General features: G+C 35.9%; 1 protein-coding gene across 3 annotated transcripts; it reads left to right on the top strand.

Annotated features, from left to right (window-relative positions):
• The first annotated feature begins 33 nt into the window (after positions 1–33).
• On the top strand, positions 34–18615 carry CENPQ (centromere protein Q). 3 transcript variants are annotated; one of them, XM_045844015.1, is made up of 10 exons: positions 34–163; positions 427–526; positions 4239–4381; positions 5330–5384; positions 6423–6549; positions 7138–7206; positions 10227–10356; positions 16298–16417; positions 16559–16636; positions 17680–18615. In XM_045844015.1, the coding sequence occupies exons 3-10, from the start codon at positions 4280–4282 to the stop codon at positions 17809–17811; spliced, it is 813 nt and encodes a 270-aa protein (XP_045699971.1). In that variant the 5' UTR covers positions 34–163; positions 427–526; positions 4239–4279; the 3' UTR covers positions 17812–18615. The 3 variants fall into 3 exon arrangements, with proteins under 3 accessions (XP_045699971.1, XP_045699973.1, XP_045699972.1); XM_045844017.1 differs by lacking the exon at positions 427–526 and having other exon boundaries at positions 102–163; XM_045844016.1 differs by lacking the exons at positions 34–163; positions 427–526 and adding an exon at positions 560–751.
• Positions 18616–19686: the final 1071 nt, after the last annotated feature.

Below are 19686 nucleotides of genomic sequence, written 5' to 3'. Positions count from 1 at the left end.
TCTCGTGGGCGCGCTGCTGATGACGTCAGGGTTGTGACTAGCCACCAGCCGCCCAGCAAGCGTTTCCTGTTTCTACAAGCCCACTTCCGGGTCTCTGGGACTTTCGATTGTTTGGGCGCGAATTCCTCCGAGCGGTTAATCAATGAAACGGGGAGAGTCGTTGGTGAGTAGTGAAAGCGCTTACCCCGCAAGTCGGTCCAGGTTGGGGAGTGAGTTTTGTGACCAATACGTTTGTGGCAAACTCCGCGGTTTGCATTTGAGAAGCGTGAGGTTTTTCCAAAGGGAGGGAAACCCGAATTGGTCTGCCCAGCGCGCCAACGGGTGGATTAATTTGATTCGCGAGATAGGAGGGAAGCCAGGCAGGTTCTCCTCGCCTTTCCCTGAATCTTCCTCACCCCTGTCCTCCTTTCTTCATCTCCCCCGCAGCCAGTCGTGGGACAAAGTGCAGCCTTAGAGATTAGCGTCTTTGGGCTGGAGGTTGCTGCGGCCCGCGGCGTCGCCCTCCATTGGCGTCACTGGTCAAGAGGTAAACATTGTTTGTGTTTTGCTACACGTCGTGTTCACCTCTTCTGCCCACACAGAGATTTAGATGGAGATACTTGGTTTCCACGAGTTTCAGCTGGTGAGGAAACGAGACAACTTAGAAGCCTCCCTATGTCCTATCCAGTAATGAATAAATTCTTTACTGCAGTGTAAAGTCTGTCCGCGAACTACCGTTCCAGTTATTTTCTGTCCCGTCCTCCCACGCAAGGTAAAAGTCTCGCTGGACTGTTCCTGTACCACCATCAGACTTTTGCTGTTTTCTTTCGAATACTTCATTATCTTTTTGGCTCAGTATTTAAAACGTAATGCAAATATTAATTTTTCTCTGAATACTGTATATTCTCTCACACGCCATTCTGAGAGGGCCATTCACTGGTTTGTGTAACATCTGTCACATTATGTAAGACTGCATGTAATAATTGTTTTTATGTCTGCCTGTGTCCACTACAACTAAGCTATGGTTTCCTGTGGATCTAAAATTTCTATTTTTTTTTTGTATGAGCTATGTCCCACATATTGTTCTAGGCATTTTATGTATTGTGTACAAAATTTTAACTTTACAAAAGCCTTTGGTGTTGGTACTTTTATTAACTCATTTTACCAATGGGGAAAGGGAACAGATTTTTTTTTGCCAAGACTATACAGGTCGCTAAATGGCAGAGCCAAGACTTGGAACCTGTGCTATTTATCCTCACACCTGGCTCACTCTTGGTGGTGATTCCCGGCCTGGGGTGGTTTCACTGCCAGAGACATTTCATAATGTCTGGAGGCAATTTTGGTCGCCACACTGGAGAAGGTGCTGCTTAAGTCTAGGGAATGGAGGTCAGGGACACTGCTAAACGCCCTGCAGTGCACGGGACAGCCCCCACAACAAAGAATTATCCCATCCCAAATGTTAATAGTGCCAAGGTTGAGAAACGTTTTGCATTGTGGTTCATTGCTTCAAGTAAGTATCCGTGAGAACAGTGCTTCTCAAATTGTCTATGAGAAAGGGCCATTTAAAAATTTTTAACTAGTCACAACTGACACTGTTGTAAATTACAATTAAAAATTAATTACTAGTCAAACCAATAGAATGTGTAATACCATAAATGAAGACTGTAAACTTTGAGTACTATGATGTGTCAGTGTAGGTTCATAGCTTGTAGCAAATGTGCCACTCAGGTGTGGGATGTTGATTGTGGGGAAGGGTTGTAGTGGGAGGTACAGGGGTATATTGGAACTCCCTGTACTTTCTGCTCAATATTGCTGTAAACCTAAGAATGTTCTAAAAAAGAAAGCCTATATTTTCGGGAAAAAAATAATTACTACAAAAATGAGATATAAAAAGAAAGATCACAGCCAATTATTCTATGATCAGTTTCAATATGCACAAAATTGTTGCAAATTGCTATAAAAGTTTCTAAATGAATACTGTAAGTGCCAGCTGAAAGTAAGAGACCAGTGGAGCCCACAGACTTTTAGAGAGCAATGAAGTAGAGTGGTTAGGAGGCTTTGAGAAGCAGGTGGCTCATGATCAGAGAGACTGGGCAGAGACACAAGAGAGCAGCTCCGCTAGAGGGTAAAGTGTGCGCCTTACTCAAAGTGTGTCCAGGAAATCATAAATCTAGCCAGCCAGGGGGATGCAAATGGAGTAGCAGGAGAGAAGTATGGAAAGCTAGACAGGGATAGATTGTTAAGGACTTTAAACAGCATGGTAAAGAATGTAGATGTTATTAGACAGGTGTTGGAGAAAGATTTTATTTTTTAAAAAAATCACTTATTTGGTTCCAAAATTTGAGATTGGAAGAAACTTGGTAGGACTGACTCATATCTTTTCCACACAGTGTCAGATGCAGCATGTTGGCTCAGGTACATGCACCAGGCTGGCAAGTTGGTGCTAGCTGTTGGTTGGGAGTTCCACTGGGGCTTTTGCTTCAAGCTCCAGTTCCTCTCCATGTTGGCCTTCCTCATAGCATGGTAGATAGGTTCCAAGAGTAAATATTCCAAGCAAGACAGAGTTGCAGCTGCCCGTCTCTTAGCATTTAGGCCAATAAACTGGTACAGAATCATTTCCACCATATTCTCCTCAGACAGTTGCAGTGTCTGCCAAGATTTAAGATAAGGGACCATAGACTTCATATTTCAATAATAGAAGTGAAAGGAGTTTGTACCATTTGTAAGCTGCCAAATAAAGTGAGGACTTTAAGGGCCAAATAAATTGTGGCTCTTGTTTGCTTCCCCACCTGGATACTCTTTTTCAGTCAACAACCTGAACTGCTATCTATGACAACCCCTCCAGGAGAGATCCATAAGGGAAACACCCTATGAATTGGTTTGCAAGTAGGTGGAATACAAGGACATGAATGTCACCTTGACAGAATTAGGCATTTCAGGAATGGGACTTAGCAGACTGGCTGCAGAGTAAGGTACCACATTTTTCAAGAGCAGGGTAAAGCATATTTGAGGTTCTGCTTTTTGTAACTGATCTCACATGTAGTTCCCAAGTGTGATCTTTCAACTGTTTCTTTCCCACTGTTGTCAGTCTTACTGGGGGTGGGAGGGAGCTTGAAACTTCCTTTTAAAATTGGAGGGAATAGATTTATCCAGAGTGCCCCTTTTATTATGTGTCTAAATTTACATATATAAACTATATTAATGTAATTAACTCTGAATTTTTAGAAAAAGAATGGTGATTGATTTATATATCTAGCTGTATATACCTAAAAATATATACATATAATGTATATACCACACATTGTGTGTGTGTGTGTGTGTGTGTGTGTGTGTGTGTGTGTATCCATGTATACTGTACCTAATTTCTGGCTACTTACTCCTTAAGGCCTAATGCAAGAAAAAATACCCTATTCTTCTGTTCCTTTTAGCAGAAATGAGTTTGGTGATAAAGGACTATTAAATAGAGAAAAGGAATGATTCTAAATTTTGTCATTAGCACCCCCAGCACCACTTCTGTGCCTGGTTTTTAATCTGTGGGTTTGGGAGGGGGCAGTAGACAGAGGACTCAGTATACTTCTGTGCTCTTGTTGAAATGCACAAAACCCAGAGAGAGTTCTATAGCTGAAATTTTTTTAATATATTTTTTTAAGATTTCATTTATTTATATTTTTTAGAGAGGGAAGGGAGGGAGAAAGAGAGAAACATCAATGTGCGGTTGCTGGGGGCCATGGTCTACAACCCAGGCATGTGTCCTGACTGGGAATCGAACCTGCGATGCTTTGATTTATAACTGAAATTTTTTTTATGAGTGAATTTACTACATAAATCTGAATAAGATAGGTTCATGGTATCATTTTAAAAAGTATCTCCTCCTATCTTTGGCATACATTGAATGATAAATCCATTAGGCTTCAACCAAGGAGACCTGAGTAATATCTGTGAGATAATAGATATCAGAATTATCTGTGACCTGAGTAAGACAATTCAACACTTTATATATTCTTTTTCTTGCATGTAAACATGGAGATATGTAATTGTTTGGGAGAGATGCAAAAGCATTTTTAAATGATTTTAAAAGCCATACAAATGGAAAATGTCTAGGAATGAAATTGAATTAGATATCCTTACTTTAATAAGAACCAATGTTATTGTTTTTAAAATATGCTTAAAAAGCCAATTTGGAACATTTATAGGTAGTCTTTTGAACAGAATACTATGCAAATCTTAAGCATTTTTCTATGTCCTTTTTATCTTTACAGATTTTTTGAAGCACTCTTACAATTGTTCTATTTAGATCAAGATGTCTAGCAAAGCACACACTCCCAAGAAAAGATCTCAACAGTTAAAAAGAAATCCAAAAAGAAAAACTGGTGGTGAGGAAGTGGAGTTACCAAAGAAAGAGGTGATGAAAATATCTAGTTTATCATCCAGAACTCTTTTTTTAAAAGATTTGTATTTATTTGTTTATTTTAGAGAGGGAGGAGGGAGAAAAAGAAGGAGAGAAACATCAGTGTGTGTGTCAGTTGCCTCTTACATGCCCCCAACCAGGGACCTGGCCTGCAACCCAGGCGTGTGCCCCAATTGTGAATCAAATCGGCAGCCTTTCAGTCTGCAGGACGACACCCAATCCGCTGAGCCACACCAGTCAGGGCTCATCCAGAACTCTATTAAAAATATCATTCATTCTCTACAAAGGAGTATCTGAGGACTGAAGGTCACTTTTACTGCAAGTTATAGTACTTCTTATTGTTATATGGTAACTGTTACAGCATAATTTGTAAAAGTTCCCAGATAGAAATTATTTACTTCAATTCTGAAGGTATTGATCCAAGAATTCTTTGAGAAGGAGCGGATCCTGGGCATTGGTAAGGTCTTTAAATGAGAAGACTGGAAATAGAGTGTACTAACTATGGCATTCATATGTTAAAAGACAAGGGTATTTGGCAGTTGGTAGAGACTTTTATTACAACCAAGAAAAATTAGTTTGGTAGGAATTAGCTTTTTCCTACCATAATTTTACCCATCTCTTCTAAAAGCCTCTGTTTGTTTTACAGGTACAGTATATAACACTATTCACTGGTAAAATGAGTAATAATTTCTTTAAAACATTGTTTGATACAGTCTGAAGTCCTATTATACATTAGCACCATTGTCCAGGAATTGCTTTAGTGTATTTTTGCCTGTGACAAGTATAACCTTTTTCTGTAAAAGTGGCAATATGCTTTCTTTCTATGTAACCAGAAGTTATATGAATTTCCTTCAATATACATGACCACTCTATTACCAAAGTAATAGCTTTTTATGTAATGTTTAATTCTCTCTTTGTATGTGTACATGTTTTTCCCTCTAGGTTAGAAACACAGTGAAAAAAAATAAAAATCATCCAAAGCGTCTGTGTTCTGAAGGTATTTCTTTTCTGTATCTTATTTAGACTGTCTTTCTCAAGCTACCTATACTCATGAAAAAATTATCAGCATCTTGTTCATGAGTTCTGCAAAAGTAAAAGATGGTAGTAAATAGCAGTATTCTCATTTTTGCAAGAATATGTTTTACTGGTTAGTCAGTTATTTTGGTTAACTGAAATTTTATTTACCATACCTAGCAAAATATTGTGTAGGGTTATAAAATTGATAGAAACTAGGAAAAACGTGTACCACAATTGGAATTATTACTGATCTGTGATACATAGAAACACATCCTGATTTCTCTTCAAGACAAATATCCTTCTGTTCTGCTAGCACTGTATAGATTAATTTGGAATAACTATCTAATTTTATTCACAGTAAATTATTTTAAAGTATTCATCTTTACTTAAATTTCACCTTTTCCTAGAAGAATTCCCTACCTTTTTTCACCCAAGACCTCATTACATCATCTGGTTTTATACTTCCATAGAGCACAGTACTTTTGCTTTTATAATGCTTTGCATCTATAATTATTTAACCTCCCTTCTTCCCAAACAAGTCTCCTGTGAGCCAATAGTATAATTCCACTTTTTATCCCTTGTAAGTAGAACAATTAACAGTCTACTAAACATTGACTATGGTTTGGTTAATCTCTTTTGTTCCAGTTGCCATCCAACATTTAGTAGAACAGTTTTCTAGCCTTAACAAACTCTTTAATTAAGGCCATTTCTGAGACCCATACTCTTATGTTGACTCCTAGTCATTGTAGCTTGGCTCTTCATTTAAAATAGTCTTGGGTTTGTATCTATAGTATCAGTTAATATTATTTTAGTTAAGATAACAGTAGATAGCATATTCATATTCAATACCTGGCATGTTATGGCTGTGCATAAAAAAAGGAAATTAAACAATTTATAAACCTTTATAATATTTTGGTTCTCATGATTCCATTAGCTCATTTATATAAATTTATACTTCAGTCACTTTTTAAGTAGAAACATGTAACCTTCTAGATTGACCAGTCTCTTCTTTCACCAGAAACAAGACAGTCAGAGCAAACTAGTCTAAAACAGGTAAAGATAGCACTCAGCAGGAGAAAAACCTGGCAACCTCTTTCAAAGAATAGCAGAAAGCATCTGCAAACTATGATGGAGACAGTAATAATGTGAGTATGAAATTTCTCCATTTAACATTTAATTTCTACTTATATATTCCATAGACAGTCTTCTTTTAAATGTTATCTATTTTATGGTGGTAGGGGATTTTTCTCTTGCAGATGAAGATATATTTGTTTTCTTTCAATGGCATTAACCTTAGTAAAAAAAGTCTTTGTTAATTTCAGAAACTCAGAATTCCATCAGGGAAATAAAAATGAAGTCTGTGTGGCCCGACCTGTAAACTTTAACACGTTCTATAAATAGGAGCCACTTAAAGAAGAAGTTGAGTTTAAATTGACCCTTTATATGTAACTTACCATGCCAGAGGAGATTCAATACAAAGGAAATCAGGATTCTGCCATCAAGGAACTGAAATACATCAGAAGAGTCAGACATATAAATCAAATATAACATATAATATGATAAAAAGAACTTTTATTATACCTCTGCTTAAAATGTATATAGAAGGAAAAGTGATTGATTCAGTCTGGCTAGGAAGGAGAGGCACTTGAAAGAAATCAAAGAGAAAAACTAAACAGATTTTATTAGTTGTGTTACAGACTAACATTTATTCAATCCTTTTTTTTCTTTTCTAGAGCAATTTTGAGCAACAAAGGTAGAGAAAATGAACAAATTCAATATCATCTTAACTGCCTGAAGAAAAGGTAAGATAATTATGCAATAGAAAATGATTAAAACATATTTAGCAAAAATCTGATCTGCCTCTATGTTGCTAGAACAGACATCTGTGGCATATAAAAGTTTTTCATTTGGGATTTTTGTTGTCGTTTTAAAAAGAGGAACAATTTGGGGATGTATATTCTGTCCTAAACTGCTGCTATATGTAAGTCTGAGTTCTTTAAGAGAATGTGTTTTTTTTTAAATATTTCATTTATTTATTTTTAGAGAAGGGAGAAGAGAGAGATAGAGAGGGAGAGAAACATCAATGTGTGGTTGCCTCTCATGTGCCCCCTACTGGGGACCTGGCAGCATATGCCCTGACTGAGAATCGAACCAGCAACCCTTTGGTTCACAGGCTGGCGCACAATCCACTGAGCCACACCAGATGGGGCTCGTTAAGAGAATTTTTAATAAAGAATCTGAAAATTACAAAATGCCTGCTTCCGTAATTCACATTTCTGTATTGGGACTTGAAAATCATTTTGTCAACTTGAACTCCCTTTAATTTCGTTTTGAACAATTTGAAGTTAAGAGTTCACCACTCTTATTTATCCTATAAAATATTTGTCCTATTGCTGTGTTTTTTCTTAACTTTATATCATATTACTTTATTTGCACAAGCAGCAAGAGTCCCTTTCCAGGTTATTACTGTTTTTCATCTTGTGGCAAGTTACAAATAAAGATTTCTTTTCATGTGTTGTTAAAAAGTCACACCAGCCCTCACCAGTGTGGCTCTCAGTTGAATGGAGATCATCCCACAATCAGTTTCTGGTCAGGGTACATGCCTGGGTTGCAGGCAGGTCCCCAGTTGGGGCATGTGGGAGAGGCAACCGATTGATGTCAGTGTTTCTCTCCTTCTCTTTCTCTTTCCCTTACCCTCTCTGTAAAGATAAGTAAAATCTTAAAAAAAAATTTTTTCACAGTAATAGCTTTTGTCCTAATTTAAATTATTAATGATTCAGACAAAACTGTTGCGCTCTTTGCTGCTATTTAAACATTCCTCTATTTTGCTTTTTGTTAATTGTACTTTTAGCAGTGCACCTTTCTGAAACCTGAAAACAACAGCCATTTAAAATAACAATTTTAAAAAATTGTTTTTAAAGTCATACCACTGTCAATGCTTTTCAGTGACTACGTTTTTCTAGTATTTTGTACATTTTCGTAGAGGAATGTTCTGTGTCTTACTGGTATGCCTGGAAATGTTTGTGATCTAGTACTTTATTCTTGGGAAGACTAAGCACAAATTCTGCTTACTTGAATTGTAATTTCTGAAGGATAGCAGCAAAGTAAAAGCTGGGATTGGGTGGAAGTTCATGAAGAGAGGTAGAAGACGTTAAAGAAAGACTACTAGAAATGGGCTTGTAAATGGCTTATAGGAATAACAGCCTAATGTTGAAGAAGGAATGCACTAAAAAAGCTAGTAAGATAATGTATAATAAAGGTGTCGCTATTTGTAGTCTTTTTAATATAGGACAAATAATCACGTTTGGTGTGTAAACGAGGATATAACAGTGCATAGTAGCGCTGTTCACTGATCACCCTGGGTCATCAGAAAAGATTAAATTCTATCCAACAGGTAGGCTGTCGCTTCATCATGTAGCAGCCATGGAGACATACGGTTCAAGACTGCCTGTTTTCTCTTCACTTCTGCTTTCACATCTCACTCCCCTTCATTCCCAAAATAACAATACTCAAATACCTTCCCTTTTACTGACGTAGCCATGTATACAGCCTTAGCAAAGTGATTTCAGTTGGTTAGCCCTTACAGTTTCTAGAGGAACATATTTTGGGAAAGTTGTCTGTAGAAACAGTATTATAAATGGTGATTAGGTGTTGTTGCTGTAGCAGGGTGTATTTATGTTATACCTTTAGTTTTATTAGATCTTAAGAGAATCCTGGAAATCTGACCACTATTTAGAACACTTGGAACAGTGGATAACCCTTCCACAGAATTGACTTAATAAACTTTTATAAAAAAACTGTTCATCATTGGAAACTTTATTTTAGTTAAGAAATCAAAAGCTTATCTCTCTCGGGAAGATTTATGCAGACAGGTTTTTATGCTTAAATGTGATGTCCTAATGATGATTTTCTGGATAACTGAAGCTTATCCTAACAGCTTAATGAAACTTATGATTGGTGGGGCTTATATTGCCTACTTTTTTTTTATAAAAATTAATCATTTGAATAAGATCCAGAAAGATGTGTTGGGTTCCACTGTTCAAATTAGGTAATACAACAAAGCACTCCAAAATGTTTCTATTAAGTAGAAGCAACCAAATTTAGATTTAACTATTATGGAATTCAAGAATTAAATTGTGGGAAGTATATTACTCACTACTAGAAGTGAGGGTAGTGATACATCAGTTTCTATTGATGCTGTAATCAACCTAATTCATAGGAAGATTTTTTAACTTTAATATTGAATACTATTCATATTGATAGTACCTCAGAACAGAGCACTTTAATCTTAGCATTTTATTTGTCCTAAAGTGTATGGGGCTCTGTTTTCTTTAATGTCATCAAATTAGATTAATTAATGAAGTCCTGGTCATGTTCTCTAAAACAACTGAGATTTGGAATTCAGGCTCGTAGCTAAGATTTACAGAGTGGTGCTCATCTCTTACCCAGTAATTCACAATAGGTGGTAGGCTTATGAGCTAAAATAAAATAGTCTAGGAAACATTTAGCAAACACAAGGAAATTTTTATTTTGAAATGCATGTAATTGTTAAATGTGTAAAATAGAAAATTTTCCTTTATGAAGCAGCCTAAATGCCCCCATGATTTGAAGTAAATCATAATGAAATGAAAGGTTAAATGATGATTTTTCAGGTCTTTTTGGGGAGACTTACTGCTAGGGTCAGCCACTGTTAATAAAAGATTATAGCCCTTGGGAATATGCGGGCAAAAAAGGTGACAACAGTATTTCAAAACAAAATAAAAATAATACTAATGGTACTCAGAGTGTAAACTAATAATTGTGTTTTTATTCCATCCCTAAGATTGCTTCAACTGTGTGAAACCCTAAAAGTCCCTTCCCAAAAGCTGAAAGATCTAACTAATGTGTCAAGTCTACTGCAAATGGAAAAGGTGCATCACAGAGCTAATGAGGAAGGTCTGGCATCATTGCAGGTATGGGATTTCAACAGTGAGTCCATAATTAGGGGGAAGGGGAAGAGACCAAAAAGTTCCTAAAATTATTATGATACTCTGCTAGTAATAAGTACTAGATCTTGTATTGGGTTTTTTTATTAAACTCTTTTTTTTTTAATCTAAGCAAAACTTGGGGCCTCTAAAGTTATAAATATTTCTAATGTTTTAGTGATTAGGTATCTTTTATTTTTAAAACTTTAAAACTGAACTATTGTAGTATTTTTCATTATTATACTGTAGGAACTCATCACTAAATTCTATTTGAAAACAGTTTTTCCATCCTGTATGTGGTACTTTCTTTTCAGGAACACAATCATCATCATTACTGTTATCATTATAGCAAACATGTAATGAGGGCTTTCATTGTTCTAGGCACTGTTCTAACCACTTACAGCCCTTAATCCTCACAATGACCTAAGGAGGTCTGTGCTGTATTATCCTCATTCTACAAATGCAAAAAAGAGACATATTAACATTTATAGCTGAACCTTAAACAAACTACTTAAAGTTGTAATGCATACCTAGTCAGTCTGACATCAGACAGAGCATGATTCCTAAAGATTATCCTTAGGAGTTAACGGTAATAACATCAGCTGTCATCATTAACTTCAGCCTTTTAATTAGTGGATACTTGAACAGTTAAGAAAAGCATCTTATCAGGAGATCACTTCATAAATTATATAAATATCTAACCACTATGCAGTACACATGAAACAAATATAAAATAATGTCAACTGTTATTTTTAAAAAGTGCAGATAAACCAAAGAGGGAGAAAGAGAAGCAACCTTAAGGAGTTTATTAAATAATTATAAAAACTAAAACAAATAGATTGGACTATATATATATCCCTTAGTAATTTCCGAGTTTGTCAGTGTGGTGCTTAGCTCTTTGTTAGACCTAGCAATTCAATAAATACAAAGTTCAAATTCACAGATAATTCCAGCTTTTTCACATATTCAATAATTTAGGTGATGCTGAAGAATTTGTTTCTAAGCAACAAATCTACAAATACTATAAATTAATAGGATGGTATTTTTTAGTGATTGCCTGGCTTTCTTCATAAGGTGAGATTATGTGTAATTTTCCCCCAATGTTACTGTTTTTCAAGAATGTATTTTCAGTACTAGCACTAGTTCTAACAGTTGGATGACATTAGTATGGGTTTGTTTGTTTGTTTGTTTGTTTTAATTTCAGCTTTTCTTTTTTTCAGATTTTACTTATTTTTTAGAGAGAGGTAAGGGAGAGAGATAGAGAGGGGGAAAAACATCCATGTGTGAGAGAAACATCAATTGGTTGCCTCTTGCACTCCCCGAACTGGGGACCAAACCTGCAACCTAGGCATGTGCCCTGCCCAGGAGTCAGACCCCTAACCTTTTGTTTTGCAGGACAGTGCTCAACCAACTGAGCCATGCCAGTCAGGGCCTAATTTCAGCTTTATTGAGGAATAATTGAAAAATAAAATTATAAGATATTTAAAATGTGCGTCATGATGACTTTATATATGTATGGATTGTATGTGACAGGATTCCTCCATCTAGTTAATTAACACATCCATTATCTTACATATATATTTTGGGGAGGGATGTGGGTAAACTGTTTAAGTTCTACTCTTAGCAGATTTCAGCTACACAATATGATGTTATCAGTTATAATCACCATGTTTTCCATTAAATCATTAGACCTTATTATTACTAAAAGCTTGTGTCCTTTTAACATACCTTCCCTATTTCCTTTACCAACACTTCCCCCAGCCTTTGGCAGTCACTCTCCTACTGTTTCTGTGAGTTTGATGTTTGTTTTTTCTTTTTAATTTAATCTTTATTGTATTTTTTTTATATTACCTTTTTGACCCCTTATATCCCCCTCCTCCCAGCAGTTGCTACACTATTGTCCATGAGTCCTTTTTCATTTTTGCTCAATCACTCCACCCCCTAACATTCCTCCTTCACCTAGCTGTCATCCTGCTCTCCACCTATGAGTCTGTCCCCATTTTCCTTGTTTGTTCAGTTTGTTCATTAGATTCCGCATATGAGTGAAATCATATGGTATTTGTCTTTCTCCGACTGGCTTATTTCACTTAGTGTAATGTTCTCCAGGTCTATCCATTCTGTCGCAAAGGGTAAACTTCTTCTTTCATATGGCCTAGTAGTATTCCATTGTGTAAATGTCCCACAGTTGTTTTATCCACTCATCCACTGATGGACACTTGGGCTGCTTCCATATCTTGGCAATTGTAAATAACACTGCAGCGAACATGGGGGTGCTTGTGTTCTTTCAAATTAGTGTTTTGGGTTCCTTTGGATAGATTCCCAGAAGTGGGATCACTGGGTCAAAAGGCAGATCCATTTTTAATATTTTGAGGTATGTATACTGCTTTCCACAGTGGCTGCACCAGTTTGCATTCCCACCACTGGTGTAAAAGGGTTCCCCTTTCTCCACATCCTCACCAGCACTTGTTGTTTGTCAATTTATTGATGATGGCCATTCTGACAGGTGTGAGACAATATCATTGTGGTTTTAATTTGCATGTATCTGATAATTAGTGACATTGAGCATCTTTCCATGTCTCTATTGGCCATCTGTATGTCCTCTTTGGAGACATGTCTTTTCAGGTCCTTGGCTCATTTTTTAATTGGGTTGTTTGTTTTTTGGTGTTGAATTTTTTAAGTATTTTGTAAATTTTAGATATTAATCCCTTATCAGTTGTATCAGCAAATATGTTCTCCCATTCTTTGGGTTGTCTTTTTATTTTGTTGATGGTTTCCTTTGCTGTGCAAAACTTTTTAGTTTGATAGTCCCATTTGTTTTGTTTTCTCTTTTGTTTCCCTTGACTCAGGAGATATAGCCAATAAAAATTGCAACAAGCAATGTCCAAGATTTTGCTGCCTATGTTTTCTTCTAGGATTTTTATGCTTTTGGGTCTAACATTTAAGGTTATTTTAAAAGGTCTTAAAGTATGATAATGGTAAATGTTACTATTAATGGTTAGTATTTCCATAAATCACTTGAAAATTATAAGAGATATAAATGATAATGTGATTTTTATAATACTAGGAGACATTTGTTTACAACTAAAATTAGACCTCCATGTACCAAAAGCTTAAATACAAATGGAAAAAAACTTTTTTCCTATACCCAACACTTAAGATGCCAAATGTGTGACTTCTCCATACCAATCAGTCCTCCAATTCTCTGTGGACACTAGCTGGGTGCCCTGCATTTTCATTCCATTCTAGCACTATCTGGCGTTGGCACTGACCCCACAGGTTAAGGGCTGAGTCCCACAAGACTGCCCTCCCACGTCAGATCCCAGGTCCCAGTTGCATGCCCAAGCCTCCTGTACTTCTCACCAACCAAGTATATGAATTGGGGGTCCCTATGACCCCCCTCCTTAGGTTCAACAACTTGCTAGAATAGCTCATAGAACTTAAGGAAGCACTTGACTTACTATTACCAGTTTATTTTAAAGGACTCAACTCAGAAACAGCCAAAAAGAAGGGGTGCAGAGCTTCCATGTCTCTTCTAGCCCATTATCCTCCCAGCACCTTGAGGTGATCACCATCCTGGAAGTTCTCTGAGCCCCATTATTGAGAGTTTTATGCAAGCCTCATCTAGTTGGCATGTTGATTGTTAACTAAATCTCCAGCTCCCTTGCCCTACTCAGAGATGAAGGAGTATGGCTGAAAGTCTCAGTTCTCCAATCACAGGTTGTTTGTTCCAATAACCAGCCTTCATCCTCTGTGAGTCATTCATTATCATAAACGCAGGTAAGGTTGAAAAGGACTTAGGAATAACAAAAGATGCTCCTCTCACCCCAATCACTCAGAAAATTACAAGGGTTTTGGAAGCTCTGTGCCAAGAACTAGGACAAAAACAAATGCTATAACTAAATGTGCTCTTACTACTGCCCCCATTACTTAGGAAGCTACAAGGGTTTTAGAAGCTCTGTGCCAAGAACCAGGGACAAGACCAAATATATATTTCTTACATCATAGCAGTTTGTGCTTTGCTCTATAGTCAGTACTCAATGGAAGCATTGTTGGTATTGTGAGCATAAGAGGTCTTCATTGGCATAAGAGTGTGTCTGAATGAGGAGTTTGTAGAATTGTATTTATTCGTTTTCTCCTATGTGTATTACTTAGAACCACTACTTTTTTTTACTGCAGCCTAGAGTTATTGTTGGTTGGTGTTGACTTTCCAAAACCTGGAAAGAACTCACACAGACATGGGGAATACAAGCAATTTCCACACAGGTTGGCCCCAGCAGGGAATTGATTTCTTTTCCTTGTCAACATTATAACAAAATGAAGTTGAATGAAAAAACACTATTTGAGGACCAGCTGTACTGAAAAATGAAGTTACAGAATTCAGGAAATAATTAGAAATAAAAGAAAAAGCCTTTGGATATGCAGACTAAATTAGAAGGAGTACTAAAGCAAAGAAACACAACAGGTAATGCTTACAATAAGTAGAAGGTAAAATAAGAAAATTTTAAGAATCAAAAAAGAAAGATTGTTTTTTAAAGTTTTCTAGAAAAAAGTGGTAAATACAAAAGTTTGGCAAAGAATATGCAACATGGGTATGGTAGGAATACCCAAAGAAATAACCAAAGCAATGGAACAAAATTAACTTTTAATAATTTTTAGTCTTTATTATTAACTCTTCATTCAGTGCTCTTATTCATTCCTTTCTATATGAGTTGATGGAGGACCCCAGGAAGATATGTCTAAATGTTAGCTCCTGGAATGTGGCCTTATTTGGAAAGGGAATCTCCCAGATGTGATCTCAACATGAGATCATCCTGGATTATTTGGGGCAAGACCTAAACCCAGTGACAAGTGTCCTTCAAGAGATTGAAGTGTCTTTGTAAGAGACACTGACACGAAGGAAAAGGCCACGTGCAAACGTGCCGAAATTGCAGTGGTGCCGCTATAAGGAGTGCTGGCAGCCTCAGCAGCTGGACGAGGCAAGAAAGGAATCTCTCCTAGAGCCTTCAGAGGGCGCACCGCCCTGCCGACACCATGATTTGGATTTGGGACATCTGTCCTCCAGAATTGTGAGGGAATAAATTTCTGTTGTTTTAAGCCACCAAGTTGGTTGTAATTTGTTACAGCAGACATGGAAACTAATACGTGTAGTTTACATCATAGTTGTATTTGATAGAGGTCTCCTAATCCAACAACCAATTCATAGGAAATTAGGACTGAGGTGTAAGTTAAAGTAGTACAGCCACTTTGGAAGATAGCTTGGCACAAAACTAAACATTTTGCCATGTGACCCAGGAGCATACTGCATGTGGATCTTTGCAGCAATATCATTTATGGTTGCCAAAATTTAGGGGAAAAACAAGATGTAGTTGAAGGATAAATAAACTGTGGCACCTCTAAACAATGGAGTATTATTAAGCATTAAAAAGAGAGGTGCTTTCAAGCCCTGAAAAGACATGGAGTTAAGTTAAATAAGCCAATCTGAGAAGGCTATATCTGTGCGATCGCAACTATATGACGTTCTGGACAAGGCAAAACTGTGGAGACAATAAAAGGATCAGTGATTGTCAGGGGTGTGCGATGGGGTAAAGATGAACAGGCAGAACACAGAGTATTTTCAGACCATCAGTCCATGGGCTGTGCTGGATTTACATGGGTCTTCCAGAATCTCTGATGCTAGCAGCTTTGGTAAGTTTCTGAGGACACGTTCTTGTACATGGGCTATATCTTTTTGTTTCCTTGTAATACACTATTGCCTTGGTAAATTAGTTTCTAGGAAGTCTGTTTTTTAAAAGAAAAAATATATTTACCAGTTTCTTCTAGCAGTTTTTAATATAGAAGATGTTTTTTAAAATATGTATATTAATATCTTTTTTAGTTTTATTTAATAAAACATTTTATTTGAATTATTAACTTTCTCTTTCTGACTCAGGAAGAAATAGATAAAATAGTAGAGACCACAGAGTCAGTGACTGGGAACATTCAGAGCCTAAAGGACAAAATTCAAGTTCTGACAAGTGAGGTGGAAGAAGAGGAGGAGAAGGTAAAACAGGTAACTGTGTAATAATGTATTGCTAGACCCTGGATGTAATTTTTAATGCTTACATTTTACCAAGACAACTTTCATTACGTGTAATAAACTGAGAGAAATTAGTCTTTTGAAATAATCTGTAGCTTTCTTTTTCTACTTTAGATGTTTCACATAGATAGTAACAGGGTACTCTCCCTTCCAGAACTTTCTCAGAAGAGTCTCAAAGCGCCCATACTTCAGGTAAGAACCAGTTTACTATATTGACTATCACTAGTTATGAATTAGATATTTTAAAATATTATATATCCTGTTTAAAAAAACAAATGGAATTCATGACATAAATATTCATTTCTCATTTCACACTAAAGTTTGAACATCTTTGTCAATTTATGTAGATGTATCTCATTCTTATCAGTAGCTGTATAGAATTCCATTGTGTGGATGTACCATTATATACTTTGTGAATTACTGATGGAAATAAATAAGTTTTGCAAGTGCAGATAATGCTGAGTATACTCTTGTACATCTATTTTTGCACATTTGTCTGGTCATATAACTATAGGACAGATTCTGGCAGTAAATTCTGACAGTTGCTTTTGTTTATGCTTCTAACAGTGGCATATAACTCTTCATAAAATAATATTATGTCTTATTTGTAATAGATTATACACACTGGTAACTTGTCTATTCACAGGACCCTAGTAGCTATCATAGTGTACATGTTTATAGTGGTAGGAAGTTTTTACATTTTCTCAAAAAATAATTTGAAATTTCCCTATCTATAACTCACTTAGGGGGTAAGTAGCAGAAATGGACAGAGGGAAAACAGAATAATACAGATTTGGAAGAAAAGCAACAGTGAGTTGATAGTTATTACAGTTGAGTGATAGGTACATGAGATTTATTATATCATTCTCTAAATAACATACATTTGATATTTTTCATAATATTAAAAACCAATTATATGGGTGAAGGTGGCTAAAAGGCACAAACTTCCAGTTGTAAGATAAATAAGTCATAGGGATGTAACATACAGTATGGTAATTAGTTAATAATAACATTGTATTTTTGAAAGTTGCTAAAAAAGTAAATCTTAAGAGATATCATCATGTAAAAAAATTGTAACTGTGTGGTAATGGCTGTTAACTAGATTTATTGTGGTGCATTTCACAATATATACAAATATTGAGTCATTATGCAATATACCTAAAACTAACATAACGTTATATGTCAACTATGTCTCAAAAAAATTTTTTTTAACTAATCATACATTGTACCCACAGAAAGAAATTTTGGCACAAATTCCCAACCAGAACGCTCTTCTGAAGGACTTGGATGTTCTCCATAATTCATCTCAAACAAAGAACATGTTAGCTTTCATTGAAGAATCCTATAAGAGACTAGATGCCTCTTAAAGAATGTTTTTTAGATTATTTCCACATTGATTTAATCTTTAAAACTTGTAAAACTGTTAACCTATAATGATATTTCAGAGGCTAAGGCTTCTTTGGGATTTATTATTTCCTAATATGGAGTTTGTAATTAGCCTCTGTAGATCCACCATTAGCATCTAATGTAGCCCTGAAAACTGTTTTTAGCAGTTGCCACGTCTAGGAACTCATATTTATGTTTCTGTATTTCAGTTATTTACCTGAAACCATAGAATAAGAACAGTCACAATCTAATGATTTATAATGGCCAAATAGAGCTCATTTATGGATTAGTGCAGAGGAAATTTGATACTGTGACTTGTTATAGTACCTAGTTCACAGAACTCTGTTTGCTATCATTATTATTCTTTAGCTGATGACTTGCACTTTCTGTCTGGTTTTCTGGAACTTGAGAAATCCCCAAATGCCTTTTTGTTTTTACATAACTCTCTAGACTTTGTGGTGTAATTAAGATTTGCCAAGTGTCTTTAACTTTGGAGGTAGCAGGAACATTTTATTTCTTAGGTTGGTTTAGTGAATAAATGCTAAATACTTATTATCCCCTGTCATCAAAATCATACTTTTATTTTATAAAATTACTCAAAAGAAACATTTATTCCTTTAAACAAAAACCAAACCAAGGAAATTTCCTAAACCTTTCCTCATTGTGATATGTATATACATGTAAATGAATGATCACTAAAATATATCAAAAATCATTTCTAACCAACTACCATATATTATCTGGATTGCTTTTATCTATTTGTAAAATAAAATAAATGTAATCATTTTCTGTCTAACCTAGAATTATTTGTCAGTTAATTCAGGTGGTGCAGAATCCATAATTCTGTTAATATCCCCCAGGCAGAGACCACCAGGAGCACAGCTTTCATTAAACAAATTTCAGTTTAATGCTCATTGAAGTGAGGGAGACCACACGCCATAGGAAACCTTGGGCAGCTCAGTAAAAGGGTCAAAAGCAATTTCCTCTTAGGAAGTAATGGTCAAAGAGGCCATTAATGGATTTTAGAGCGAAAGAAAGTCTTCAGTATAGGAAACGTGTACTGTAGCATGGACTGCCATGCTAGGCAAAGCAAGTAAAAGATTTTACAAAATATTTTAAAACTTAAAAATCTTTACTTGGAAACGTACAGCTTCATGGTTTTAAAGTGACTATAAAGTCTGCTGGTTCTCTCAGAACATCTGACAGATTATTGAACACCAACTAGAATTTTTACTTACATTGCTGCTGAGTGATAGTTCTTCATGCATCAACCGGTCATACTACTGTTCAGCTTTGAAAAGTACGTGATCTTTTGAGAGATCTATAGTATCTTCTGTCAGATAGGCAATTCAAAATATAAACAACATTTTCTTTAAAAGCTATATTTTGGTGCACTCTTTATGAATAATTTAACAGTTAATTGCAGGCCCAAATAAAATTAAAATTCTACTGCACACAGTCCCAGTAATTCAAATGGCCATCTTCCTGTGTAGCATTCACACCCATCTGACTTCTCACATGCATAGTCCACACCAACTGCAGTACAGCTCTCCAGTGAGGAGAGAGTAAGCACCAATGCCAGAAACTCCACATTCTAAAAATACTTTGGAATGGAAGAGAGAGAGATCAAAAATGTAGCATATGATAAACACCATTTCAAATAAACTGCAGAAAAACATTATTCAATAAATGGTCTTGAGAAAACTGCTAACCGTACCAGAGATGGGAAGAGGGCCAGCAGTTAATATTCCTGCTTTAAGCCAAAACAGATTCCAAATAAAGTTAAAATATAAAAATACAAATTATCAGTAACAAATAGATTAAATACAAGTAGTCAATTCTCAAAGATACATAAA

This window comes from Phyllostomus hastatus, unplaced genomic scaffold (assembly GCF_019186645.2).
Source record: "Phyllostomus hastatus isolate PE091 unplaced genomic scaffold, TTU_PhHast_1.1 phas_contig_40, whole genome shotgun sequence".
NCBI lineage: Eukaryota > Metazoa > Chordata > Mammalia > Chiroptera > Phyllostomidae > Phyllostomus > Phyllostomus hastatus.
This window is presented reverse-complemented; position numbering and strand designations above follow the sequence as displayed.